Source organism: Anguilla rostrata, chromosome 1 (genome assembly GCF_018555375.3).
Source record: "Anguilla rostrata isolate EN2019 chromosome 1, ASM1855537v3, whole genome shotgun sequence".
NCBI classification, from domain to species: domain Eukaryota; kingdom Metazoa; phylum Chordata; class Actinopteri; order Anguilliformes; family Anguillidae; genus Anguilla; species Anguilla rostrata.
In genome coordinates this window covers 28,819,843-28,847,701 of record NC_057933.1, presented here as the reverse complement: position 1 = coordinate 28,847,701, position 27,859 = coordinate 28,819,843, and the positions used below count along the sequence as shown (strand labels likewise).

The window sequence follows — 27,859 nt, the reverse complement described above, 5'->3', positions numbered from 1 at the left end:
GGCAGCCCAGAGGGAGGGGTCAGAGGCGGGGTGGGGGAGGGGCACCAAAAGTGCAGCAGCCCTAGAGTGTGCTGGGCCCTTACCGATGACTTTTTGTTACGCCCGTCAGAATACTTCTGCAGGAACGGAACTAGGGCGGAGGAAGGTTCTGTCGCAGGCTCTGGCTGATGAACACCCACATGCACACACGTGCGTGCACACATACACACACACACGCAAAAATGCACATTATTCACAAAACAAACTAACAATCTAGTAATGTATTTCTGTTTTTCTACGGTTGCTCCTATATAAATCAATTAAATCATTCTTCTCTGCAAATCAGTAACACATGCACTTACCGGTGTGTTATCAATAAATATAAGCAGCAAATGGTTCACAGTATCCTGTAACAAACAGAAAACATATTTTATGTGCGTATTGTATCTATGTGCACTATATACATACAGTATACCCAATTAAACTACACAAAGCCTGCCCAAGAAAAACAAATTATCGTATATACAGACTTTGAGAACCTCAAGTTAAGTTTGCACGCTCACTCACTGAGTGACCTGCAGTCAATGGCAAAGTCAATGACAGACTGTTGAAATGACCATTTTGACTCTGGATTACACATTTTACTGCAGTAATTACATCATCCACTAGAGGGCATACAAAATATCTGTTGAGAATGTTCAATCCAGACTGTACAGGAATAACTGCATAGCAGCAGCATAGCAATGCTCACAGGGTCAGCCAAAAAGTCCATGGAGGGGAGGAAGACGGACCCTGCCAACACTTCCCGAATGAGGAGAGTGAGGGATCTGGGAATGCAAGAAAGAGGCACATGGTTAAACAACCAAACCTCTTAGAAACAGCATTAAATACCCAACAGAAATCACCCTGCTGTATTGGGCAGTTGCTGTTTTATGCTAGAATACTCACCACAGGTAGGGAGCAAAGGATTGTTAAACAAATCCTATCAAATCAAAGCACTCACCTGCAGTCAGAGGCCTTGGGAGGCAGGATATAAGGGAAAAGCATCTCGGTCAGCTTCCTAAGGTACAGAAGCTCATCCCTTCGGCTCCGCAGGGCCACATGGAGATCAGGTCCATACTCCTCCAGAGCCACCTGCTGCAGGTACTCAGAGTTCTTCACTGTTGGACAACAGGACAGCTCCTTAGACACAAGCATCTCAATATACCATAATATATAACATTTATAATGTCTCCGTGGTCCGTTTGACTTTATTTAATCTACAATGTTAGACATTTTACTCACAGCTGTTTTGAATGTACACATTAAGTTAATAATTGTGGAGAGTAAAAACTAAAAAAAAAAACCAGTGTGGTCCCCTCAACACACAAGTCTCATTTCTTTAATTAATTTTCTCATTAACTAGTATAATCATGTAATTTAACAATGTTAAAACAGAAATGATGGCAATAATATGTTTAACACCAAAGTTATTTTGTTGCACAAATATATCTATTGTAAGCCATATAAAACGCTGCTTTCTATTTCTTTATTTTACTGAAAAAAAGAACCGTAATGAACCAGCATACCTTTCTGGCGAGCTTTCACAATGATTTCAATGTGTTTCATGGCAACTTTCAGGAGCTTTAGTGTTATAAGAGAAGGAACATCAACCTACAAGAAAAAATGTATTAAAAGGATTTAGCTGTCCAAGGCTTGCCAAAAACCAACAGCTAGTATTACTAAACGGCTGTAAAATTCATCCACATGAAGGGAATTGCAGACAGCCACATATCCAGATTGATCAATTCACAGAAGCAGAAAATTCAGTCTTCCCCAGATTTAACCACCAAATCCATCTCTACTTTTGCAGGTGTACAACCAATCCAACCATTCCTAACTGGGTGAAAAAAGTCTACTCCAAAGAACTTAAAAAATACAAAAAATATCAGTTCTTGAAAATTAAAAGAAAGGGGGCCATACCACAAAAACCTCATAACATTTCACAGCCCTGACCAAAAAAACAACACAAGCGTCTAATGAGCAATTTACAAACTTCTCATATTTTATATTTTAAATTTCAGTGACTTATGCGCGCGTCTCCACATAAAGATTGCTGTAATCGCCTGCACCTGGTGCAGATCTCTGACATCAGCAGTCACGCAGCTAAAAGCAGTGCCAGCGTGGGTGTGAAAAGCCAGGGTTCAAAAGCACTGAAGCACTTTTAACATGCGTGTATGAACCAGGGGCCCTAAACGGGAGTTAGTTTTGCCTGTAGCGGGCTTCCCCCGACCCATGTCCTTACTTTTTGGGCCCGACGGACCAGCACCGCAGCAAAGAAACGTAGGGTCACCCTCAGCTCATCCACAAACGCTTCGTCATCTGTAATGTCCCTGCAGAAAAGAAATCGTTCCAAATGTCGCTCCGCGGCAAGCTCAGTTCATATTAACAAAACAACGGTTGCGAGTACAGTGCAAAACAACGGCTGCGAGTACAGTGCAAAGCTTATCGTATCTTCTAAATTACATCGTTCAATGTATATAGTTCAACATTACACACAAAATTTCTTATTCATACTTATAGACCAGTGATTCTCAACTCGGGCCAGAAAGGGCCGGTGTGGGTGCAGGCTTTTGTTCCAACCAAGCAGTTGCACACCTGATTCTACTAATCAAGGTCCTTAGTAAAGACTCCAAAGGCTGATTAGTAGAATCAGGTGTGTACCTGCTTGATTGGAACAAAAGCCTGCACCCACACCAGCCCTTTCTGGCCCGAGTTGAGAACCACTGTTATAGACGATGGCCACTCTGCCTCTTATGTCACCACTGTGCCAGCTACAACCCGAAAATCTAGTGTTGAGGAGTTGCCTCACTGATAACTGCCAGCATGTGGATTCCTGGTGCATCATAGCAAGATGCTAATGTAGATGTCAACAGAGCGACCCTGGCTGGCTTAAATGCACCCAACCGCTGAGAAGACCTGAGAAAACCTAGCCAAGTGTGCCCTGCTACTGGGGATCCCAAGTCATAGTCAGTGAATGGCATATGCCAAGCTCAAACTCGCAATTACAGTTGTGGTTGTGGCTAGTGCCTCCACCAATTGAACCTTCCGGGAGTCCCATACTAATTACACATTAATGTAGTTTTAAAATGTGAAAACATACCTGTACCAAGGGTACACAAAATTCTCCAGGACCAATTCCAGGATCTGGGAACCAATCATATGATATTGCATTTCAACAGCCAAAGCAAATGAAGTTCTTAAAGACAAAAATGGAATGAGGAGAGCTATTCATTTTACCTCTGAAAGAGATGCGTCCACTTTAGAGTGCACTTTCAAATCCAGCCATGGCTGATAGTTCTCCAGCAGTAGCGTTGGTCTGTTATGGGATATTAAAATGCAGTAGCAGTAACATTTGTTAACCCTTCAAGGTGTAAGATCATAAATATGTGAACAGAATGTTCTTCACTGAACATTATAATGCTGCGGTAACAATCACTACGGGTAATTGAAAGCAATGGAGTTTTAGAACACCTATTCAGAATTTTGAAAAAACATTCCAAAAAACCTACTCTACAAAGGGTCCAGTACTTAGCCCATTGGTGTCTTTCAGTTAACTGTCCAAAACAGCTAGTTTAATTGTAATAAGTGATTATATACCCAAAGAAATTAGTATATTGGCTGTGATACTCCAAAACAGTGTTTATTAAGCTATGGTCAGGACCCAAAATGGGTAAGGAGTTTATCTCTAGTTTGACCTACCTAGCTTCCTGGCAGCTCCAGTCCTCTTTTATTTAGCTGGCTTAAAGCACGTTGGGCATTTTCCTTTTATATTGGGTCACAAGAGTGTATAAAGTGGGTCCTGGAATGAGTGTGTAGTCCACTAGGCTAAATTAGTATGTGTATTGGAAGTCTCCCAGATAGATACTAAATTTCTAATTTGGGTCCCAACATTAAAAAAGTGTATCTAATTGAGCTCCCGATATTGAGATTAAGAACCAGTTCTATAAAACTCCAACTGCAGAGTTATATTAAGAGTGCCTTCATTTTCCACATTTACATTACATGCCTTCATCTAAATTGGATCTTTCATCCACTGAAAGGCCGAGCAAATATTAACATAAACCCATGGCTTACTGTATGAACATGATAACAAAACCAGTTGTCTACTTTCCCACTAGCTAAAGTATGTGGCTGCTTTTCACTTTATTCCACAAATATGTGACTCTTCCAATAATTTGTTCCGATTCCACTGACATCAATTTGACCTTGCGATCTTTTTTTTCCTTTCTTTATATGCGGATACAAAACATTGCCAGGGCTTACCTGACTAACATATGGCAAAATGTAGGCACTACTAAAATAAGTGCAGTAAGCAGTTTGACCACTTGGTGGAAGTAACAGACTATGATTTGCCAAGCGAAAAAAAAATCAGTATTGACAAGGTCTAAAGGGCCCTCACTAAAACTCAAGTCAAGTAAATGAAATTAACACTCGCCACAGATTTTAAATCTAAAATATATTTTAGGCCAAATTATAACAGCATTCAGTCCAATCGCCATTCAGCAGAACCACTTCCATCCTTTCTCAAAATCATTCCCATTTCAAGATTTTAAAAATCAACTATAATTATCCCATTAATTTCAATCGGCTGGTCTCTGAAGAAGAATGATAAAAAAAGTTTGCTCACAAATAACATGTCATACCTCAGGGTCTTTCGTTAGGCACACCTGCCCATGCCCCCTAGCATGCTGATGTTAAAATGTTTGGGATGTCCTTAATTTCATTTTCTTGAATTACCGCCATTTGGAGTCTTAAAACAATCATGGCCAAAAAGTTAAAACATGAAAAATGTTAAAATATTTGAGACCCTTGAGACCCGTTTTTATTTGAATCACAAATCAAGTGAAGTATACTATGATGTGCTGACAACAACTGCACAACTGATTTAGAACACATAGAATTATGAGAATATTCCCACACGTTCATATGTATTCTCATTATAGGTCTCAGCTACTGCTGACAGTTAACCCCTTAGAGCACAAGCCAAATCTTGCCCATTTAGGGGGTACCCTATTTAAAGCTTTATAACTCCAGATGTGAACACCACAGAGACTTGAAAAATGGCTTAAATGAAGCAAGACATTTGTACAATTTACAATACTAACACAGATTAGTTTATATTCATAATTTTGGAAGAAATAAAGTGCCACAAACGCAATTGTTTTGACAAAAAATCAAAAATAAATTTGCACTTTTTAAGTTTGCAATGAAATACTGAGAGATTGCATACAGGAGGTTAAACTATACATGTGCTAGATCAAAAACTTCTTGACCACAAGTTCATAAAATCTAAGGGTGGATATGTAGAACTACTATAGATGTATGAATCAAAAACTAAGCAGTGTACCCAGCGTCTCCAAATCTATCCGAAATGTCTAAATTATGCATTGCTGTAAATCACAACATATTCACGTATTTCACTAAAAATCAACTGTTTTGACTCAAGAAAATCACTGTTGCATAATTTTCTAATGGGAATTACAAGCTTTCAGTCAGTACAGTGGTCTAAAATAGCTAGGTGTCCAGAAACATATCCAAAATCTCTCCAAAATTGAATAAAATGCTTTTTGTCCATTATAAAGCATATAAATGAGCCCCTTATGAAGGTTCAAGATGAAACATTGCTATCAGATTAAAAAAATAATGCAAAAATATTGTCACACAATGCGGTACAGTACCTAAATGTGTAATAATTAACTTGTGTGTATTTCTATACTCCGTACTCTCGTATGTTTTCTTGTATGAGGATGGGACAACATGAAAACAATTTTCGACCGTCCACCACGTTTTGGCAATGTTCCAACTCTGACGTCATCACTCTTGCATGCTTCATAAAAACTATTACACTACGATCTAACGCTTACATTTACAGTGTGAAATATTCACATTATATAACACCACTAACCTATTTAAAGATACTCAATTTCAAAAATAACGTATATAACCGAAATATTTTGAGCAGTAATACGTACATAGCAATGATGAAATCTCCTCTATGTTCAGTAGATGGAGACAGAGACAGTATCAATGATACTGTTCTATTCGCTTCTGTTTTGCTCCAGAAAACGATGTTAGCTAGGTCTATCAGGAAACATATGGCTTAGCTATGTCCAGAAGTCCTCAATAATAATAGTATTTTCCAAGAAATTACGTAATATTGTTGACCACCTTTCGTTAGGTGCAACGTATTTTTATGCTAACATAGAGTGAATGCGCAAGTGAATGCGATGCTAAGAATATTTTCTGTTACGCTGACCTATAAAACGCCATTACAAAAGCAGAATTAGACATGTTATACATCGTTAGAAAGCTTATACTCTCACCTACTGAATAAATGAATTGTCAATCAAGCCAGACTGTACTAAAAAGGGCGACGACGCCGTAAACAACAGGTGTGGTATTACGCACAGCTATTTTGGAAGATACCCAGGCGTCACAGATGCGCGTCTATTTCCCAAACGGATTGTCCAAGACAATATATGACCACGCAGTCTCAAAAGGGACATATCTACACGTAAAACCAGCAGTAAGGTTGTATATTTATTCAATATTTAGTCCCAGATATTGACTGTAGAATGACATGGTATCATTTTTTAAAACTTTTTCTCGTTTATTTCGTTATTCAGTGAGCAGCGTTTCCACTGCTGTATAGGCATATCTTAGGGCTATTGTCGGGTTTATCTTGTTGCTATGACGGAATATGATTTTTTAGTGGTGAAAGAATATTTTTATGAATGCCAAGATAGACAATATTGTCCATTATGTCAAGGGTGGGGGGTGTTTTTTAGATGAGACTGCAGGGAGGGGTGCGTGTTAAATGAACGACCAGAGCGACAATGGTGGGGCTGCGAAACTCTGTTTTCGGCATAGTTGTCATGTATCGTCTACTAATGAAACTAAAACAACGCGTTTCTGTTTTTAACTCATACTTTGGTTGCAGTAGCACCGAATGTTTGAGTTTAGTAATCTCGGCAAGAGGGCGTGCCGACCACTAGGGGCTGTGCGCTAAGAGGTTAATTCTCTCATTATGAATGAAGTAATGAAGTGCACAGCTGAAAAAAATAGAAGAGTCAGCTAAAAAAAGGCAAAAGGCAAAAAAGACAACGGTGGAACCACCAACCATAGCCACTTAAAATAAGGAAGAACTGAAGCCAGAATGAGGGGTTGGCCATCTGTTTTGTATTGAACATCTGTGCTCCAACTTACAATGAGGTAAGACGGAATCAAGTATCTCAAAAAAGCCATGAATTGCTAATGGTTCCACAGACAGTATGACCTATAGGACAAGCCCTTTTTAGCCCTCTAATCCAGATGATGTGTGAACAGAGAAAGTTGGCCATCTTATCAGAGGTACTCGGGCACTTCCTGATTGTGACCCACTTCCATTGCACAGAGAAAAATGCAAGTCCTTCTCCAGTGGTCAACATGAGACCCTTCCAGCTGATCGATAAAAGGCATTCTTGCCATCTGCTCAAGCAGCTGCGACTCTGGACCACGTCGCAAACCCCTGTGTAACGTGACACGGCCTCGAGCTGACAGGCCAACGTCAAGCCGGCCCAGGCCGCTCTGAAGGCCCTCTCCGGCTTTTCTCCAATATGTGGTCAGCTGCCCAGACTGCTGGTAACTTAATCAGCACTGCTGGTCCTCTGCAGATACGTTCAGCATGCCTGTGTTTTCATTTTCTATTTTATTTGAAATGAATGAAAATGCACAGCAGTGATACATCATACATCTATTTTTCAGATATCCTTTTATAGACTGTCACTGTTCTAAACAGACTTATCAGTCTGCAAGTCCATTAACAAGACTTCGGCAATAACCTTAACTGCAGTACATGCCTAATAGCGCCATTTAAGTATGCATGCTTTTAGGTAATCTATTAGTGATATTGTACAGAACATACGTTACCCTGTATGTTATTCCACATTCATCTTCAATGGAAGAAAAAACAGTAATAACACAGAATACTAAAAATAAAAGTCTTTTTTGTCTTCAGTGGAGTCATTTTACCCTGAATTGGAAAGCAGAACACCCCAAAACATTAAACTTTTATTGGTAAACGGCCATACCTGTGTCGCTTACATCTGATCTTGCCACAAACAGCACAACAGTGACCCAAGGGAAATAGCTCTTGCTGGTCCTGTCGTGAAGACAAAAACAAACCTTTACAAATAAATACCTCACAACAACACGAAATGCCAGACGATCTTCAGCGCTAAGTGGAAAAGCATTAGCAGGGGCTTAATGTTGCAGTTTAGACAACAAAACTCCACCTTGGAGACAACAAATTAAACAAATTAAAATAAAACAAACTACTGCGCTTTTACAACTAATTTATCTTTGAGTGATGCTCTGTTTTACCTTGGATTTTGGCTTTATTGTGAACAGGATGTTGGGCAGTAGGGTCTCTGGTCCCAGTGAACAATAGAAAGTGACGACACCAGCCAGAAATGACCAGAAAAGCATAAGAATGTGAAGGTATCTGAGAAGAAAGTTGTCAGCATGTGAAAAATCAATTTAGAAATATGCAAATAAACATAGTCAATACATGCATTTAAAAATATATAATTTACAACAACATATTTACAATGAACTAACTTATCAAATAAAATATACAAATACATAAATTAATAATGAACCATAAAATGTTGTGAAGTGTGTGATGGTCTCCCTGCTTCAGCTGTGCTCCACATACACCATGACCCAGAGAGATCCACAAACAAACCATGTTCTCAAAGAATGGGCATTTTATCCACCATTACAAACCCCCTGTGCATGGCATTTTGTGGTAATCCTGGACAGTCACAATGTTGAGACGTACTGTAGCTACAGTTAAAGGGTCACTATATAAAAAATAATCAAACTGAGTATCTTGTTCCTTTCCATACAGTATTTTAAGTAGGCTATTTATAACAAAAGTTAAAATTCCAGTTTTCCAGTGAAAGATATCATAAATTGTTCCAACAAGAATGTCATCAATTGACATTCACGTGTGACTTAAACTTTCTCTGATGCACGAGAAAGCTGTGGATAAAGCATGCATAATACGATATTCGGCCTACTTTCGGTTAAACGATTAAATGAATTTGCATGCAATTTAGTTACCAAAATGAATCACTTTGCATATGACAACCTGTTACCGTTCAAAACAACATTCCTATCTACTTTATGGTTTTGGACAGAATGCATGAAACTTATATTGTTTACTGTAAATATTGGAAGGTTAATTTAATATGGGTTAAGAGTTGTATTTGATTAAGCATTATAGCGTCATTGAGCTGGCTATGTACTGATGTGTATGTCTAAACACTTCCCCATGGCATTGAGCAACTCGATCACCGCCTGAATTCCAAACTACAGCAATCCACAGATCACGTCTGAAGGACACCACATTCATGTGCACGTTAAATGTACCTATTTAAGAGAACGGTTGACAAAAGCAAAAAAAGAAGAAGAAAACAGAAGACCGGATACTGGCGACCCAATTCTCTGAAGAGGTCCAACTTCAGCTTCTGTTTCAGGGTCTCCAAACGTGCTCTGACAGATGTCAGTGGCATTATGAGTTCTATTTGGATAAACAAAATAATCAATTAACTCATTAAATTAGCAAGTTTTCTGAATACGATGTGCATACAATAAAGCGTAGCTATAATGTATAAGTTACCTAAACGTGGTTGTTTACTAGCTACAACACTGCTAAGTCGTAGCTAGTTACAGTATGGCATGCCGGCTGTGCAACTGTGAAACAAACGTCAGCGCAATTAACGTTATTTCAAAGGAGACGTCAAATGTCACATATACGCTACAATACCCCCAGCACTTAGTTAGTTTGATATATCTATCAATCTAACAAGCCAACGTTATTTCACTTTAATGGCCATGTTGTAAAATACTCGAGGTATGAATAACGTTAGTCAGCTAGTTTAGTCTACCAGGATAGACAAGCAGAAAACTGAACGTGTGACAGCGTAACGTTGTCTAAATAGCAGTCATGCTGACTTACCTCAACAAGCTCCAACTGTAGTGGCTAGCTAGCTAGCTGATAAGAGCAGTAACGTTAGATATGCGAAGTTACAGACTATAAAACTGGACGTAATAGTTTGTGCTAGCTAACCAGCGTGCAGTTGCGTGCCTCCAGTCTGCACTGCAGTGCGGGAATCGATGACAGCGAACGTAAAATAGAATTCACTAGCCTTAAACATTACGCGGTAGCAAACGTTACCGAATTTGAAGAAAATAATTAGATTCGCCTTGCTACATGTATGCGTAATACTGATTTAATGATAAATGAAAGTAGAGCTGCAATGCACACAATCGTTCATAACACAGTTTTTATTATTGTGCTTATCCTTCTCCTGCACAGTTAGTTGCTGGTACTAAAACAAAGACTCGCTATAGCAAAACGATATCACACTTCCTAAGTGACACTTTCCGTTGAAAAATTCTTTCCATGCCCCCTATCATTCCAGTACCGGAACTCCTTTGGTCTCACAAATTCTGCATAGTAACCCAAACATCAGGGAAGACCACCGTGTGGAAGACGAGTAGAGCCCAGTCACTGGCCATGAACGTGCTTCCATACCTTTACCTCATCGTGATGTCATTTCATGATAATCACAAAGGGATGCGTCAGCAAAATCGTCAAATTATTGCTGAATGATGCTATAATCACTAACGTGATTTGCCTTTAATTGAATTATTACTCACCCTTTCGTGTTCTTCATTATCATTTTTTTAAAATTGTGATATGTTTTTGGAAGAAGGTTGTAATCACTGTAGCTACTGTGGTTGCACTTAAATCATCTGTTGGGCACTTGCATGTTTTATTCGCAATCGTTGTCATTTCAATTGTATTGATACAAGCAACGTTAATGGTCTCTAACTGCATCTATTAAATGTACTTTGGGCAATGAAATTGATTTACTGTGCATTTGTTACTCGTGTTTGTGGTCACATGAGTCAAGACAGGTATACTGAATAGCTAAATTTGTGTAGTCCCTTGACCACTCTATATGATAGGTGCTGGCTACCTAACGTTTTTGGTTCACTCATTTTCAGAAAAAAGCAGTTGTGTTCACTCATTCAGTCAAAAACATGACACTTCCTTCCTGGCATAAGTTTACTAAATAACTACAACACCATCTGTCCCTGCTAAAAAATGGATAAACCAGCATAAGTTTAAAGCGGGCAAAGGCCAGTCTATTGCTGGTCCTAGCTGGTCAGTGCTGATTTTATGCTGGTCAATTGGTAGACCAGCTTGGTCAAACTGACAATGAAAGCAGTTGTGCTGGTAGACTAGCTTAGTCAATCAAGTAACATGACGATGTTGGTAGACCAATTTGCTCAAGCAAGACCATCTGGTTCCAGTATGCTGGTTACCAGAAAAACCATTTTCATTGACCCATTCCATTATCTGGACTGTGGGACATGAAAACTAGTTATTACAATAGTGGGAAAGAGTATTCTAACAAATGCAAATGCATGACTAAAAACAGGATCTTGCATTTAGCATTAAGATCAATATCTGTGGCGACACCACCAGCTACTGGAAAACTAAATATTTATCCGCACTGAGGCTAGGTCTTTTGTGGTGATCTTGGAAATGATTTACTCCTTTTGCGCAGCAGTATATATGTATGTATATATACTGTCGACACACAAACACACACAAATTTTTAAAATCAGGTTGAAGCCCTTCTGGTATTCAGTGTGTACACCTGTAAACAGGCTGTGGGTGACATGTTGCCCTCTCAAATTGTCACTTTGAAGGGGAAGTTGGCTGTTTTTGATACCTAGGGGCGAGGTTTTAACAGTCACCTTTTATCTGAAATGAATTCATTCAATTGAATGCAAGCACATTGTTTCATTTTGTTCACAAAAAAGGCCACAGCCTTTCAAAAGACTTATCAAGCAAGCATTTTGAAGCAGGAAACAAATGGGTGAATAATGTACCATTCCCTGCATTTCCCAAGTTCTTTCACAGTGGAGGTTCCCTCAAAAATGAGTTGTTGGAGACTACTTCAATGTGTGCTTCCTTCTTAACATCTATTGTTAAGTTTTGTTAGTGCTCCACTGCGAACAATCCTGTACGCTGCAACATGGAGAATGACCTAATAAAACGTACTTCCCGAAAACTTGGGACTCCTCCATGTCCAAATAAAGCTTTTGTAGAACAGTTAGTAGTAAGAATGGCAGGTTCATGATAGTTTTAAAATGCGTTGAAAGGGACTCACATGTGGTGTATCAATGCAATGCATTTGTAACAGATTTTGAATACAAAGACACTTGATTTATCCATTGCAAGACGTAAGCCTTACATGAACTGGTACAGGAGCATTCACTCACACGTGCACACGCACACAGCAGATCAGAATATAGCTGTGAAAATATATGATAGTAAGTAGCTTTAAGACACAGATAGAAATCAAAAACTTTATTACAAAAATAAGTTACACCCACCGCATATTACAGTATAAAACGATTTATTTGCAGGAATGCAAAAAAAGGTTGTTGGCCACCAACAATAGTTTAAACTTGATAACATCTTAGTTTACTCAAAGGTTTGTTGTAATGGTAGGCTTACTGATAGGGATTTAACTACAAACGTGGGGTGAGCAGTTGTATTTTTGCAATATGTGGAATATGAATCAAAGCCGCGGCATCCCTTTCTAAACTGGACGCTGCTAAACGCAGCTTCTCTCACGCCCTTTCAAGGCGTGACCGTCTATGCGCATTCTGCGCTAGGTACCTGATGAAAAAAGGCCACAAGTTTGCAATGTTTTTGTCGGGCTGTGCATGATTATCACGGGGTCCGTACAGACGAGCAGGACTTCAAAGGTACTTAACATAATCGCTAAGATGAAGCCTCTGCATTAGTAGGACTACAAAAAAACCATTCCGGCGTATTCCTTTGGGGAGAAAAGGAAACCGACGGGCTTTGATACCGTTTCTGATATTCAAGCTTTTACAAAAGTAACTTTTTTTTTCTTTCTTCAAACTATCTTACAACCAGTAACTACATAATCTGAAGATGCAAAGATGCTACCTCAGTTTAAATGGGGATGAAAGCAGGGCATGTTTACGCTCATCACGCCCAGTTTGACTGTCTGCAGTGTCGAAACAGCAGCAAAGGTACTATATTAAATTTAGTACACGTACTGCTGTTGCCTGTGTGCATATTTCGTGAAGAAACAGGTCCTGCTTTCATCAATATCGTCACCCCTATTTACAGTACAGGCAGGGTAGTTCCGTCCTCTGTACTGAGGTAGTTAACCAACCCTTTAAAGACAAGTTCTGAAAAGAACAACTTAACTTGGAATGCCTGACAACTCGCGCCAGGTGGTTACACCTAAAAATCTGCAAATGTTCTTCAAACCTATCCAAAATCTAAAATAATTAAGATTACAACATGGACATCCCAACATAAAGCTGCAAATAAACACAAAAACATACAAAAGCATCAAGCTCCTTCTGAGCCACTTCAAATCAAGAAAACTTAAAAAGTGCAAAAGACATTTCAGGTTGACTATCTTTTCAGAAAATCTGAAAATCTTCAATCATTTTACAATGGCATTTTTTGGGGAGGGGAAGGGGGTTGTAATTGCTAAATTCAAGGCTCTTTTCCACAAGAAAGTAAAAAATAAAATAAAATCCAAGCAAGTAACATCTTCAAATTGCTGTGGATCTTTTTAATGTGGCAGTCTGGGAGATAGGCGTCTTCTTTAAGGCTGGAATATCATTGGACCATCGTGTCGACCTTACCATCGCGTCCAGTGGCAGCTTCCGGCGTAACCCCACGTAGCGAGTCAGTCTTCAAAGAAACAGGTCAGGACCGGCCTCGACCCCTTTTGCCTGCTTGCCAGGTAACAAAAGGAAGCAATTAGGAAAGACTCGCAAACAAGAACCACATAACACACAAAAAATCTGCACATAAACAAGAATACACCACTGAAACATGACACCACCCAAAATAATACTGGCATCACAAAAAGCAAGCGTTCAACTACCATTCCTCCAAGCGCCACTACACCGGCAAATGTCACATGCACAAACAAATCTAAAAGCTTTTTGGACAGCAGGCAGTAGTGTGGTTCTGCTGCACAAAACATCACACGGCAGCAGTATGCTACTGTAGGTCAACAAAAGCAAGACACTACCCTTAGCACTAAAAGAAAAAAAAAAGGGGGGGGGATTGCATGCATGAAGAATCAAATCTCACTCAAGACATAGCTCCAATTGTCATTTTAAAACAGCAGGCAATTCAGCATGCAAAACAGCAGTTAACCCCAACCTGGGTTTCAAAGCAATAAAAAAAGGCCCATTGTGAAAATCAAATTGTGCTTTCTCGACAATCACCAATTGTTAAATGTTTTTTTTAAATGGCTTTACTTCAGCTCTAATTTTTAAATGGCTTTTACCTTTAAAAGTGAGAACTGCACATTTAGTTTCAAGGGAATCCAAATACAAAAAGAATTTGCTACTGGGATTATGCAATTAGGGTTAATTTACACAGTTTGGCACCTCCACAGAACACAATGGTGCTCTGTACTTAACAAAAGTGAAATATGGGCAGCAAACAATGAGGTGTGCAGCTCTACACATTTAACCTGAACAGTTAAAAAGGAAATGCCAACTCACTTCCACTACACAAATTGAAAAAAGATCTACAAAATTTTGATGGCATGCAAAAGGACATTGCAGCATGTAACTAGCATATGCAAACCTTTTTGTCCATTTCTTCCACATGGGACCTTAAATTTGAATGCAATTTGAGGAGAAGATTTGCCGAAACATGAATTTGAAACACAATTTGAAGTTTGTTACACGATTGTGTGTAATTTTATTAAAGCAGACAAACAGCAAAGAATACAAGCCAAAATATGAAGCCAAAACTAGGACCAATGCCAATATTTTAAAACAAGATGTTACTTTCTAGCGGTGTTATGTTTTGTAACATACAAATGGTCATTTATTTGTATTTCATACAGGAAACAAGTGTTAACTTACTTTTAAGACATGAAGAGAAATATTTCTATAAATATATTTACATAACAAATAAACTTCACTTAAGCAAGTAATTGCAAATCTCCAAATTTCAAAACTTGAGGCTTGGCTTTTTTTTTTTTTTCAAAAAACAAATGGAGACTTATTTTTTTAATTCTCAAAGAAAACAAGTTCGCCAGAAGCAGGTGGGAGTGTAACTAGTGTTCAAGTCCAAGCGGATTGTTAAAAATATTTACGAGTGAAATCTTTCCAGATGACACCAATTTATAAAAAAATTAAAAAGAGAGAGAAAAAGGCAACCAGTCAAGGTTTGGAAGCCATTGTTTGTGGATCAATCGCCCAAGTCTCTATAAAACATTCTTTGTAACCAAATCCCTACTGTGCTCATTCTACTTCCACTGTTGCCCGAAATATTCCTGATAAAAATCCAGGTTGTCAGATTTGTAACCATAGTTACCAGAATGATCACCACCTTGCAGGGGTTGCTGAGCAATGGGTTGAGAGCCCCAGTTCTGATTATTGGTCTGGCGGCGCTTGGAATCTGGCTGGTTGTACCCGTCAGCTTTGCGCTTGCCTCCTACATTTCCACCGCGGCCACCGCGCGCACCACGTACCCCGCGGCCTCTCTGCTGAGAGCCTCCTCTGGCCCCTCGCGTCCCTCTGCTCGATCCGGGACCCCCTCGCTGCGAGAAGCCGGGCCTGCCCCTCGGGGATGCCGACGCCCCCCTGCCGCGAGGCGGGGCCGATCCCCGGCCCCCCCGGCCGCCCCGGCCTCTGGCGGGGACTTGATAGTCCTCGTAGCCGTAGTAAGGGTCTTCGTAGCCGCCGCGGTAATTGTGGTAGTCATAGCCGTAGTAGTCATAGTAGTCTTCATAGCCATAGTATTCGGTGGGGTAGGAGTAGCTCCCCCTGCTTCCCCGCCCTCTACCTCTAGAGAAGGATGGTATGTGTGGGGGGGCGTAGTAATAATAATCATCATACCTGCATTACATAAAAAAGAATAAGAGAAGAGAAAAACCAGTTTAGGCAAGGTCAAAGAGGTCTAGCTTTGCATTTCCCTAACAATTCCTGGCATACCTTTAACCAGAACATTAAACATGCCTGAAATTCAGGCAAAGAACCTTAATATCCTAACTGCAGTGCACACAATAGTGATCAGGCAGATGGACTGCTTAAAGAATTCATCAGTTTCCCTGTACTATCCCACAACACACTGCCCAGGGTTGAGCTGATGCCTACTCCATGCATCAGATGATGGACACCTTCAAAAATCCCTTTTTTTTGTGCCCTAAAAGTGAACACAATTTGGCAGGTTGGTTCCCATTACAACTTGCTACTCAGGAATTAAAACTTACCCAGATTGGCCAGGTGATGGCGCTATAGAAAGAAAGTGAAATTTTTGACACTTTCTGGGCTACAACTTCGATGCATTTGGTCTATCGTCAAAATTATTTCTTTTGTACAGTACGAAACATGCTAATTCTTTCACAATTAGTCTTTTGCTTGGACCCCGTGTATCACTGCTTGAAAATCAATGCACTGTTCAGAGTACTGTTCTGCTATGCCCAATTTAGAACGGCAGACCTATGGCTTGCATTATGATCTCTCCAACCATCGCCGATGGCAGTCATGCATCATTGATAGGCCAGTGCATTACCCATCGACTCACCCCAGGCTACGCACCCCACTAAACACCACCCATGATTGGTTTACAGTGCAGTACAAGTACGACACTGTTTAGAAAGCAGTTCTCATCATCTTAGGCAGTTGGATAGAGTATAGAGCATCTGGCCCACAACCCACAATCGACTCTCTGTGGAGGAGGCCTGCTTATTATCCCCCAGCATCTGAAAAACAACTCCCCTGGCAGTGGAGCCCATGCTGTTTTCAGACTAAAACCAATATGGCAGTTTTGGGACGTTTAAAGGGTTTTGCATGCCCGCACGAGAGGAGAAGAAATGCGCTGAACTTAGCCCTCCATCTCCGCCAGATACCACAGAGGCATGCCGCTTTCTGAGCAGGGAGCGGCCGGGCGGCGCTCACATTTGCGTTTTGGCAGCCTGCCTTTGGGCCTTGCGCTCCTTCCTCTTCTGGTCCGGGGGCTTCGCAAAGACAATTTCTATGTGCTCTCCTTCCAGGTGTTTGCCGTTCATTTCTTCCAGTGCCTGCAGGGGGCGACACAAGAGCGCGTTCGTCCATCGTGCACAGTGCGGTTGTCATCATCATTGCGCAGCAGAATGAAACACTTTTCCGACGATTGTTGTTACAATCTTTGTACAAGGAGAGCACGAGATATACCATCCATCAACAACACTGATTAATCTCATTATACAACAACTGGATGCATGTTTAGGTGGCCATCAAGGTAAGCCCGCAGGGCGTTTGGATCTCCATGCAACTCTGAATTCTGAATTCACACGTTTCTGCGGTTTAGAATCACTGCACCACAACAACAGGTCGCAATGAATTAGCTTGCTGGTGTCCTCCACTTAAAGACACTGAAAAAGTAGGGTGCTTTCGTGCCCAATCACTGTACAACAGTATGAAACTACAGCTTTCCTCATATGTCTGTTGCTACAATCGCTGCACAAGGAGAGCAGGCGACAATAAATTAAATCATTCCATTCAACAGTGGCTACCACTGTGATTGGACAGTCGGACACATGACAGCATCTCACTCATTTTCAGCAGCCACCATTGTACGAAGACTAGGTCGATCACATAATCCAACACATTTCTTCCATTACTAGCATTGTACCTTCTATCCCAACCACCGCAATGCAAGAACATTGAATGCAGCAACTCACAGTTCCACCGTATTATTGGTATACGTCTGAAAACCCCTCTTACCTTCGCCGCTCCATCTCTGTCGTTGAAGTGAATGAAGGCGTAGTCCTTCAGCTTCTTCACCCGCTCCAACTTTCCGAACTGTGTGAAGGTCTTTTCAAGTATTTCTTCCGTTACAGTACTTGCTAGGTTTCTTACAAATAAAACTTTCACCTGTGGTTATCAAAGCAGACAACATTAAGCTGTTAAGAGAGACGGTACTACAAAGACCAAGGACGTAAGGGGATTGGGTTTACAAACTCACTGCTAAGAAATATACTGATACTCCAGCCATGAATCTTGGGCCAGTGTCTCAGATCCAATATACTGATGGTTTCTTGGATACATTTACAAAAATATAAATGAATGTCACCACAGGTAGCAACTAGCTCAGGTTGCAAATAAAACCTGGTTTGTGTCTACTCTCCAAGCTCAAAAGACATGATCTGAGGTCAAGACTCAATTCAATTCAAAGCACCAGACTGCAAGAAGCAAACTCAAAACATGTCTTAAGAATACAGTGCGTCCAAGCAAAATGGCTGCCATGCTTCACCCAGGTAGGTGCTACACAAAGGTGGTGAGATCAGCGTCCCCTACGATGACGCACTTTAAGAAAAAGCTCTGTGTCTACTCACCTTGGCCATGACCTCCGGGTCGGGGTCCTCGATGGGGTCGGCCCACTCCACCGTCACCGTCACATTGCCCCACACCTTCACCTTGCCGCTCATCAGCCGCCGCCGCGCCATGGCCGCAGATTTGTGGTCTTCGTACTCCAAGAAGCAGAAGCCTCTGTTCTTTTTCTTGTCGTCCGGCTGATGGTACAGTATGACGTCGTTAAGACCCTCTGCGCAAGAGAGAAAATGGGGAGGGGAGAGGGCGTGTCAGCTCAGGGAGAATAGCCGGGAGCCCATGGGGTGTTCAAGACTAAGCTTGACATAGCGCTAGCCTTGTGAGTTAGCCTAATGCTGAACTAAATGCCGTGTTATCGTCAAACATGGCTGAATGAGGGACTAAAGCCTGTCCTTAAGGTAATGCAATTAAATTTATTCAACCTAACCACAAAATGCTTTAACAGCAGCATTTAAAGAAGGGTAACATCCTTCTACCAAAATTAGAAATACCGCCTCGCGGTTGTATGCCTCCCCCAACCAAGGCAAAACATGTTTTGTGAGGTCACAGTGACCTTGACCTTTGCCCACCAAAATCTAATTAGTTCATCCTTAAGTCCAAGTGGACGTGTGTGCCAAATGTGGAGAAATTCCCTCAACATGTTCCTGAGATATTGCGTTCATGAGAATCGGGACGGACAACCCGAAAACATAATGCCTCCGGCCATGGCTGTGCCGTCGCGGAGGCATAAAAAGCACCATATGAAAAAAATCAATTATATTGATTTTAATTAATTACATTTAAATCAGTTAAAATTGACAGCAAAGCAAAACAGTTAAACTGAGCACAATGCCTACATCTGCAACTGTCAGATTTCTAAAAAATTATAAAACATTTAAAATTTGTACAGGCATTAAACGACAAACTGAATGAATTATGCTTATGGACCATAAGGGACAGCCAGTGCAACCATCTGGTGAGAACATGACAGCAGACAGATGTTTCATTTTAATGTCAACAATGAGCCATGAAAACATGTAGGCTTATGAGGGGAGGAAGACAAATCCTTTGCTCAATGAAAATTAGGCAGCAATGGATATTCCGTTTCACTGGGGAAAATCGACTGGCAAATCGCCCTTTCCCACATCTCGGTACTGATAGTCACGGGGCAGGTAGAAGCTAAGAATTTCCCCCGTTCCGATTGGCTAATTTGTGTCGCGCGTTACAGGTGCGGTATGAGGCGAAGTCGGTTCACTTACCTGTGACTTTGGCAAACTCCTCTACGATCTGTTCTTTCGTTTTGCTTTTGGGGATGGAGCCCACGAACAGTCTGTTGTTGGCCACGGAGATGCACACGCCGATGTGCTTCCCGGGCCGAATTTCGCTGTTATTACACTGAGGAAAGAGAAGAGTAGGATAAGCAGTAATAACAAGGAAATAACTAGGAACACCAGGTAAGTCTGAGGCCGTTCCTTATGCTGATAAAATGTCAGTGTAAGGGTACGTGTAGCGGAGAAAAAAAAAAAAGAGGTAGAGGATATGTAGGAAAGGTGTAGCGGACACGTGGGAAAGGTGTAGCGGATATGTACCCACAGCACAGCGACTTAAAGGGGCAGTTCACCCAAAAATGAAATTAAGAGACGTTTCTGCTTACTCCGTGTAGTATCTGTCCTTCCATACAGTTTTGTTGCAAATATCTAGTTTCCTAGATATTTGCTGCAGCTCACCCTGATAAAATTGACCTTGTGGGGCCATCTTCGGGTAGCCTCAAAGCACCAAAATTTAGAATTTTAAAAGTCAATGGCAACGTCTCTTTACAAATATAACCCTGCGGGTACTCAGAAACGCACGCAGAGATTAATTTCTGCACAGCAATGGCCATTTCCAAATATAACCCGGTGGTTACTCATGAACATCCACACATATTCATTTCTGCACAAAGCATGCAAAGTGTGTAGCCGATATTCACGCTAAGTCTTGTGCAGGCAGACTTGTATGAAACTTGAGTGGTGGTGAAGTTCTACAAAATAAATTATGCCTCTTAAAATCTCAAACAAGAATTTCGAAGCCATTACGTGCTTTAAAAAAGTAAGTTGCAGACAAGTTGCTATATTGAAACCACAACCAATGCATTCCATCACGTCACCATCACTCAAGTTTCATACTAGCCCGCCTGCATGAGCCATATGCTAAGATATAGCCTACACGAATGGCATAATACGGCAGAATTGGTTAGATGAAACGTGCAGAAATTAAGGTCTGTGGATGTTGGGGGGGGGTCGAGTGTACCGAAAAATCGGACCGAAAACAGCTGACGGTTAGTAGCCTACCGAAAATGAAAACAGGCGAACCGTTGTTCATATATTAGCACATTATTTTATTTTAATTGAATATAGTTTTCCAGTTTAAAAAGTAGGCTATAGACAGAGCATTTTCCCACAGAATATTTAATAGCCAAAGAACAAAGCACTTTCTTTTGTTTTAGATTTTATTCTAAACAATTTAGTTTGAAAGAATGTGTTTGATATGGCCATTTTATTTTAATAAATTTCCCAAAATGTGTTGTTTTAGCCCTAGATGCTGATTTCTTTACCGTGACTCTACCGAGACTAACGGCTGCTTGAAAGAGAAAGTGCTGATATACGTTGGCTAAGTAGATATAGGCTATTGTTTTCTCATAAAATGTAGTCTATAAAATAGTAGCCTTGGCTAGCCTACTTTGAGACATGTTTTTAAAAAAAGGCTTGTTATTTCATTGAAAATAAACAGCACACTTGACAGTGATGTTCGATTATTATCCATTTATTATCTATATTTCCATATCCACTTTCCTCACCAGAGACTCCTCATTCGCTACAGCAAGTGGAACGAACTATTGTTGTGTCGTTCGCGAATGATTCGGGCAAGTGTACTGTACTGTTGTGTCGTTCGCGAATGATTCGGGCAAGTGTACTGTTGTTCGTGAACGATTCGGGCAAGTGTACTGTCGTTCGAGAACGATTCGGGGTGGGCGCAGTACTTTCAGTGAACGAATCACTGAACTGCGAACGATAGTCAGTCAGTGAACTACCAGTTCACGTTCGCGAACTAATTGTTTCACGAAGTGATTCAGTACACTTCGTTCACCCAAAAGATTTGTTCTTTTGAACGAATCGTTCGCAAACGACACAACACTACACAGTAAGGAAGAGGGAGACCCTTGTATGGGCATGATGTCCGGCTGAGCCTGGGTTGTACACTAACCGCAAACAGTCCCAGATTCATCCACAAAATATTAAAATCTTATCCAAATAACACAATAACTTAACAAATCGGCACATGGGGAGACATTAGATCAGTGGTTCTTAACCTGGGTTCGGTCGAACCCTAGGGGTTCGGTGAGTCGGTCTCAGGGGTTCGGTGGAGCCTCCGCCGCAGAGGTCCACCCCTCAGTCTAGTCTGCATTATTACACTATTTTTTACTAAAGAAGGGTTCGGTGAATGAGCATATGAAACTGGTGGGGTTCGGTGCCTCCAACAAGGTTAAGAACCACTGCATTAGATGAAGAAAAAAGACCTACTGCAACTACATTTTCTAGCGGGAGAAAAAATTATTGACTTCGTATTTTGATGAAATGGGTAGTTGAAACACCTAAACTGGAGCCAACCGCACGGGAGCTAGCAAGCAACGTCTCTCAACAAGACCAGGCAGTCAGTTTTAAAAAACTAAGTCCAGTTGTGGATGCTTATTCTGTGGGCAATAGCAGAAACACAGCGTGGAGGTAGTTTGCCCATTGGGAATATGTTATGGCGACACATTGCTTACTGTGGAATTAGATTTCAGTCAAAATTATCAAAGGAAACATGATCTTTTTGACACAGCTTTGTTTCAGAATTATCAAGCAAAACATTTTTGATTATGAGCAAAGAAATTATGATTGCAAAGAAAAATATTGATTTCATTGAGTAAAACTTAAAGACTTGAGTTTGGAACAAAACGGAAAAATATTCCAAGCTATTTAATTTCTATGCCTGTATAAACTGCTGTTTGATACTTGTGTCACAGTGTTTTTGTCTGATACTTTTGACACAAAGCTGATTCTATAATACAGCGGTGGTGAACAAACGTAGCTGCAACATCTTCCCAATGGGCAAATTACCCCTACGCCACATTTCGACTGCCTCCCACAGACGGAAACTGACAGAGCGCCTACGCCGACCCTATGTTGCTTTTCTCAGTGTGCTGTCTGGGTAGGGAGTGTTTGGAAGTACACAATGGGCATGTGGGAGGTAAGCACAACACATACGTATGCGGCTCACAGGGAGATGTGTATAAGGGATGAGTAGACAGAAGTAGCTTAGAGAACATGTAGGTGAGTTGAAGCGGGCGTTTAGCAGACGTGTCAGACAGTAGCAAGGCACTTGGAGGATAATTGTCAGGAACATTCAGCGGACCCGTCAGACAGTAGTAGTGTGTGGGGGATGACAACAAGCGATGTGTAGACATGCGACACAGTAGCAGGGCGTGTCAGGGACGATCGTAAGGAACGTGTACGGGACATGTCAAACAGTAGTGGGGCATGGAGGGGACAACCGTAAGGGACGCATAGGGGATGTGACGGACATTAGTGGCGCATGCGAGGGAGGAAAGGTCGTGTAGGGAACGTGCAGGACACATGCAGGCCATGCATACCAGCTTCACGGCGTCCTGAGCTGCGTCTTTAGTGCAGAAGGTGACGAAGGCGTATCCCCTGTTCAGCCCGCTGAGGGGGTCCATCATGAGGCGCAGGTCCCAGATGGGCCCCGCCTTCTCGAACAGCGGGACCAGCTCATCCTCAAACAAGTCCCGTGGGATCTTCCCCACGAAAATCTGGGGAGGTCAAAAGTTTGAGGACAATGCAGCACAAACCAGTAACCAAACCCCTGCACAAAAAGAAACAAAAGTGACAGCAATATTTAAAAATTGCCGCAGAAGAGAATAAAAAAAGGTACCCGGTCAGATCTTAGCGGTAAACTATCAGCGTAACCGAAGTCACTCCAGGATAGAGTACGTGTTTCATCATCTGAGCACCAAGGCTAGCGTGAGCTCGGAGGCCACGCCCACACCCTTACCTCTGTGCCAATGGTGGGCTGGGCTCCCGAATAGACGGACTCCGGAGGTGGCCCGCCGTACTTCCGCTGGCCCGTCGTTACGTCGAGCGTGTAGCTGGTCCTCTCCAGGAGCGCCTGTCGGAAAACAACCAAACTGCTCATCGCAAGCAGGCAGAAAGTACACTGGACACGGCCCGAAACACTGAAAGGTACGCTCGGCTACCACTGTCCCTGTAGCCTTTTGCCGAAGCTTGAGGTCTGTGGCCTGCAGAAGGTGAACAGAGTCAACATCCCCCACCCACTGAGCCTGGCTCCTAAGCAACCTCGCGTCTTTGAAATACTGCCCTCGGCGACGTACCTTTACTTTTGCTTCATCTGGTCCTTTATTGGAATCTGACACTTTGGTCCCCTGTTTCTCCCTCTGTCTGTAGGTCTTCATCACTCCGCAGAGAAAGGCACTTTTGTTCTGCGGAAAGAGGGCGAGAGTTAGCGATGTGAGCGTGCGAGCGCGTACGCCGGCGACCGGCCTTGGGTCTTCGTTGCCCCGCGGAGAAAGGCGCTTTTGTTCCGCGACGAGACGGCAGGGCGAGCTCGCCTGCACCCGCACGGTGCGTGTGTACTGGCGTTGTGCATTTTGAGAAAGAGCGTGCTGTCGAATGACTGAGCACCCGACTGACCTTAGGCCCCCGTGACTACAGGGGTAAAAAGGTCATCGTGGGTCTGTGTTCCGGAGAGCGTGCTGGCTCGAAAGCGCTCACCTGAACATGCGAGAGGTCGCTGTCCTTGAACTGCAGCAGAACTTGCAGGGCGCCTTCTTCATTAAACTCTTTCAACGCCTCCAATGCCCTCTCATCTAGGTCTTTGTGCGCTACCAAACCTGCGGGTGGGTGGGGGGACACACAACGGAGGTTAGCTCTTTGCAAAGAGGGGACGCGTTGCCTAGTCGGGACGCTAGCATCGGACTGTCGCGGCGACATAAATTTTGGACATAAACAGAAGGAACCGACAATCCAGACTGTGAATTACGAGCACTGCAGTTCCGACACGAGAGAAAACACAAGGGTTCCCTTTTCTACATTTAGCATTTCTGTGGCCGGGGCCGCTGCAAGACAGCGCTGTAATTTTTTTAAAGACAGCTGGTCATTCGAAAAAAACCTGCAATGGGGAAGGAAAAACTTTTTCCGGAAGCCTTTAACAAAAATCTGACAGCTCATGCAAAAGGAGGAGGAGCAGAAAGGAAAGTGGACGTGCACTCTGGAACAAAGACGCGAGGGGAAACAAAACGCTCCGTGAGGACGAGGACGCGGTCACCAACGGGGCATTATTCCACCTTGTCGGAGCTAATCGTAGCAGATGTGACGGGGAGGGGAGGCGGCGGGTGTAACCCGATCTCGCCGTCTTCCCCCGCTATAATTAGCTTGTCCACGGTCTTTTTTTGGAGGGGCATGTCACCTGTCCCCAGCCCTGGGCAGCTGCTGCCATTGTTTACGCATGTACCCATCTGGCTGGTACCCATCCACCCCCCCACCCCTTCCCCAGAGAGCCAGAGTGCAAAGGCTTCTTCCGGCCGCTGCATCCGAACAGCGTGAGGCCTCCGGCCCCTTGTGGTTTCAGGAACACGGTACTTTCCATTTACTCACTCACTGGACTTACACCATTATCCCACTTGTACAGATAGACACTTAATAAAGATATTGGGATTAACTAAGCCCTGGGACAACAATACGGCCATGACTGGGATTTGAACCCTTGACCTTCTGGATACAAGCCCAGCTCCCTGACCACGGCTAACAATAATACAACGGTTCTACTGTCATGACTCAAAAGGAACTATATACAAAAATTATTTTTTCTTATGCTTATGAGTGGAAAATTATTTTTTTTCTGCAGTACCCATTTTGTTAGGAAACCACAAAAAGTTGCTTTCGTATACCAATTCCCACATTCAATTACAGGGGAATACTTAAATGCAGCAAAACATGCAATTGTGGGGAAAAAAAGAAAATTTGAATGAATAAAATGCTTTTTGGGGGGTGTTTGGTGAGTCTTACCTGCTAGGTAAATTTCATCTAGTTTTTCAGCAACTTTCTGTGGTAAACCAGCTTCTAATAAAGTCTGGAAGTGTTCAGAATGGGTAACTGCATCAGAGGTGTCCGTGGGTTCTTCTGTACCATTTCCATTAATATGTTCAGAGGCCATGTCTCCAGAAATCTGTGCAAATGCAATGAGCCAAATTAATCCAAAAATTGGAGGGAAAGTTGAAAGAATGTTAGATTATGCGGTCATTATATTCATGAATTGACAAGATGCACAAGCACACAGACGGCTACCATTGATAGCCCCAACCTTACTGAAATTCAGAAAACAGTAATGACTTCGCGACAAATCTGTCATTGCACATTGCGGTTTACCAGGGTAAAACAAAAGGCAAGATAACGTGCTAGTTATATTACTGTAACAAATATTATATATCTAGCCATCTTAACAGTCAGCAGAGTAATGAACTACAGACAGAAACGTGACCGTCGCGAGCTATCTAGGGGAGCTCTTTTTGCAACCTTCAACTTTCGCGTGATCGATTCTTTTGTTGGGAGAATGTGTCAACAATTTCAGTGTCCTCGCCTTGAACTACACTTGCAAATAAAGTCGAGACGACCACTGCTCCCAAACAAAGGCCCTTCCACACCCGACAGGAGCCTGAGCGCTGTGCAGTGTACAGTAGCTAGTACACGTGTTCCTTCCAGCACCACCACACAAGTTTCCGGTACTTGCCCGACATCACAAGAAAGATAGCGATCTGCATGCTAAAAATCAGAACAAGTTGCATTCTAGCTAAAAGGGCAACAAAGCATGTGGAAGAACTAACATTATGTAAGCATCCACCCAATTCATCCAACGATTAGCTATCCGTCCAGCAAGGCGAGTTAGTCACCTTATTCCTTGCACCGCGAAACAATGCACTGTAACAAATAACTACACGGCAAGTAATATGGTAATTACATCGATAAATCTAGCATGCTGTTACAAAAACCTTAATGAGGCAGAGACCGTTCCCACTTAATAACAAATGCCAAGTTAGATGGTTGGATAGCTGTCGTAACGAACAAGGTTGCGAAGAGACAGCAAACCGCGTTAGCTAGCTAATCCATGACATCCATACACAGCCATGCACACGTTTCTTAACTGTGCAAACCGGTCCCTCTCACGAGTAACGCTTCGCGACAATGGCAGCTAACCAACTCTTTAGAACAATTAAAAAGTTAAGGGTTAGACTAACAGTTAGTTGAATAGCATGTTAACCAACTTAACTTATTCATGAGAACTTCTGCATCTAGTTCAGTTAGCATCGTGTATAGCAAGACAGTTCAATTAACCTAGTTGTGCCATGGTCTAAAAGTGTATGATCGGGCCCGACAACATGTAGCTAGATGGCTGACATACATTTTATTAGTTAACTAGCAACATGAAATAGTCAAGAATGATAACTTGGAAAATCCACCGAGAAACGTTACTAGTTAGCAAGGAAAAATCTTGTCAACAGCCCGCTAAATCCAATCATCACATAAAACACCATCAGGTAACGCTGGAATCGAATCACCTCCACTTATAAGATCTGTAGATCTGAGTTAAGACGTCCCAAAAACACATCGTTCTTGCTACATTAGTTTATGCAAAGGCCCAGCTGGCCAGCGTGCCGCCACATAGCTGGCTGAATGGAGTCCATTTTCAAAAAGCCGGTCCCAGGAACATCCCAAACCACTTTCTACTTTGTTTAAGAACACAGAACATTTATATCTGTTGCACACTGCAGCTCTCCGGCTTGACAGTCTGGTAAACATTGACCTTACCTGTTAACGGGTATCCAAACTGTACGGCCTGGGTTATTTTGGAAGGGAAAAGTTTTCCAAAAAAAGAGAAAGGTGCACAACTCCCGGCACGAGTCCGGCTCCGGTCTGTCACTCTGAAGGATGTAAAATGGCGGATTTGCTCACGCCGTGAGTTTGCTCGCACAGATGGGGTTTCACGGACAACAACGCACGGGCTCGCCTTTTTCGCAGGCTGAGCCACTTACAATGAAGGCGGAGTCATTAGGGAGTAGTGCCGAAGCTCATTAATCAATAGAAAGACCGAAATTAAATGTTTTGTTCTGCTTTGGATAGTAAGTTTCCACTACCATTGATGTATTTACCAAGTTTTTAATGTCTTGAAGTGGTATAAGAGAAGTGAAGGGGAAATTATGTGTTTCTTGTTATTAGGCTGGCCCTGTCATCGATGGCAGGCGGGGTTTTAAGGGATGTGTTCTTCGTCTTCAAATTGTGCCTCGATTTTG

The 27,859-nt window shown here is 42.1% G+C and overlaps 2 protein-coding genes across 13 annotated transcripts in view; both read right to left on the bottom strand.

Moving 5' to 3' along the window:
- LOC135253808 (sorting nexin-14-like) overlaps window positions 1–10,595 on the bottom strand; it is a 32,276-nt gene extending 21,681 nt beyond the window's left edge. For 3 of the 8 annotated variants that reach the window (XM_064333632.1, XM_064333614.1, XM_064333638.1), the window contains exons 1-12: window positions 10,025–10,592; window positions 9,436–9,586; window positions 8,383–8,503; window positions 8,091–8,161; window positions 3,259–3,337; window positions 3,122–3,165; window positions 2,264–2,351; window positions 1,548–1,632; window positions 983–1,139; window positions 731–806; window positions 342–386; window positions 84–164 (exon numbers count right to left, since the gene is read on the bottom strand). In XM_064333632.1, coding sequence (XP_064189702.1) covers window positions 84–164; window positions 342–386; window positions 731–806; window positions 983–1,139; window positions 1,548–1,632; window positions 2,264–2,351; window positions 3,122–3,165; window positions 3,259–3,337; window positions 8,091–8,161; window positions 8,383–8,503; window positions 9,436–9,578 — 990 coding nt within the window. In that variant the 5' untranslated portion in view covers window positions 9,579–9,586; window positions 10,025–10,592. Of the gene's footprint in view, window positions 1–83; window positions 165–341; window positions 387–730; window positions 807–982; window positions 1,140–1,547; window positions 1,633–2,263; window positions 2,352–3,121; window positions 3,166–3,258; window positions 3,338–8,090; window positions 8,162–8,382; window positions 8,504–9,435; window positions 9,587–9,685; window positions 9,990–10,024 lie in introns of those variants that run through there. The other 5 variants (XM_064333588.1, XM_064333623.1, XM_064333647.1 and 2 more) reach the window with 4 other exon arrangements.
- A 1,844-nt stretch (window positions 10,596–12,439) lies between these two features.
- Window positions 12,440–27,568, bottom strand: LOC135253789 (heterogeneous nuclear ribonucleoprotein Q-like). 5 transcript variants are annotated; one of them, XM_064333551.1, is made up of 12 exons: window positions 27,378–27,536; window positions 25,581–25,740; window positions 24,288–24,406; window positions 23,888–23,995; window positions 23,551–23,664; window positions 23,132–23,308; window positions 19,719–19,854; window positions 18,486–18,694; window positions 17,875–18,024; window positions 17,068–17,189; window positions 15,639–16,005; window positions 12,440–13,872 (listed from the first exon to the last, which is right to left on the bottom strand). In XM_064333551.1, the coding sequence occupies exons 2-12, from the start codon at window positions 25,726–25,728 to the stop codon at window positions 13,834–13,836; spliced, it is 1,689 nt and encodes a 562-aa protein (XP_064189621.1). In that variant the 5' UTR covers window positions 25,729–25,740; window positions 27,378–27,536; the 3' UTR covers window positions 12,440–13,833. The 5 variants fall into 5 exon arrangements, 4 of the variants coding, with proteins under 4 accessions (XP_064189621.1, XP_064189632.1, XP_064189612.1 ...); XM_064333562.1 differs by having other exon boundaries at window positions 17,089–17,189; XM_064333542.1 differs by lacking the exon at window positions 12,440–13,872 and having other exon boundaries at window positions 14,404–16,005.
- Between the last annotated feature and the right edge of the window lie 291 nt (window positions 27,569–27,859).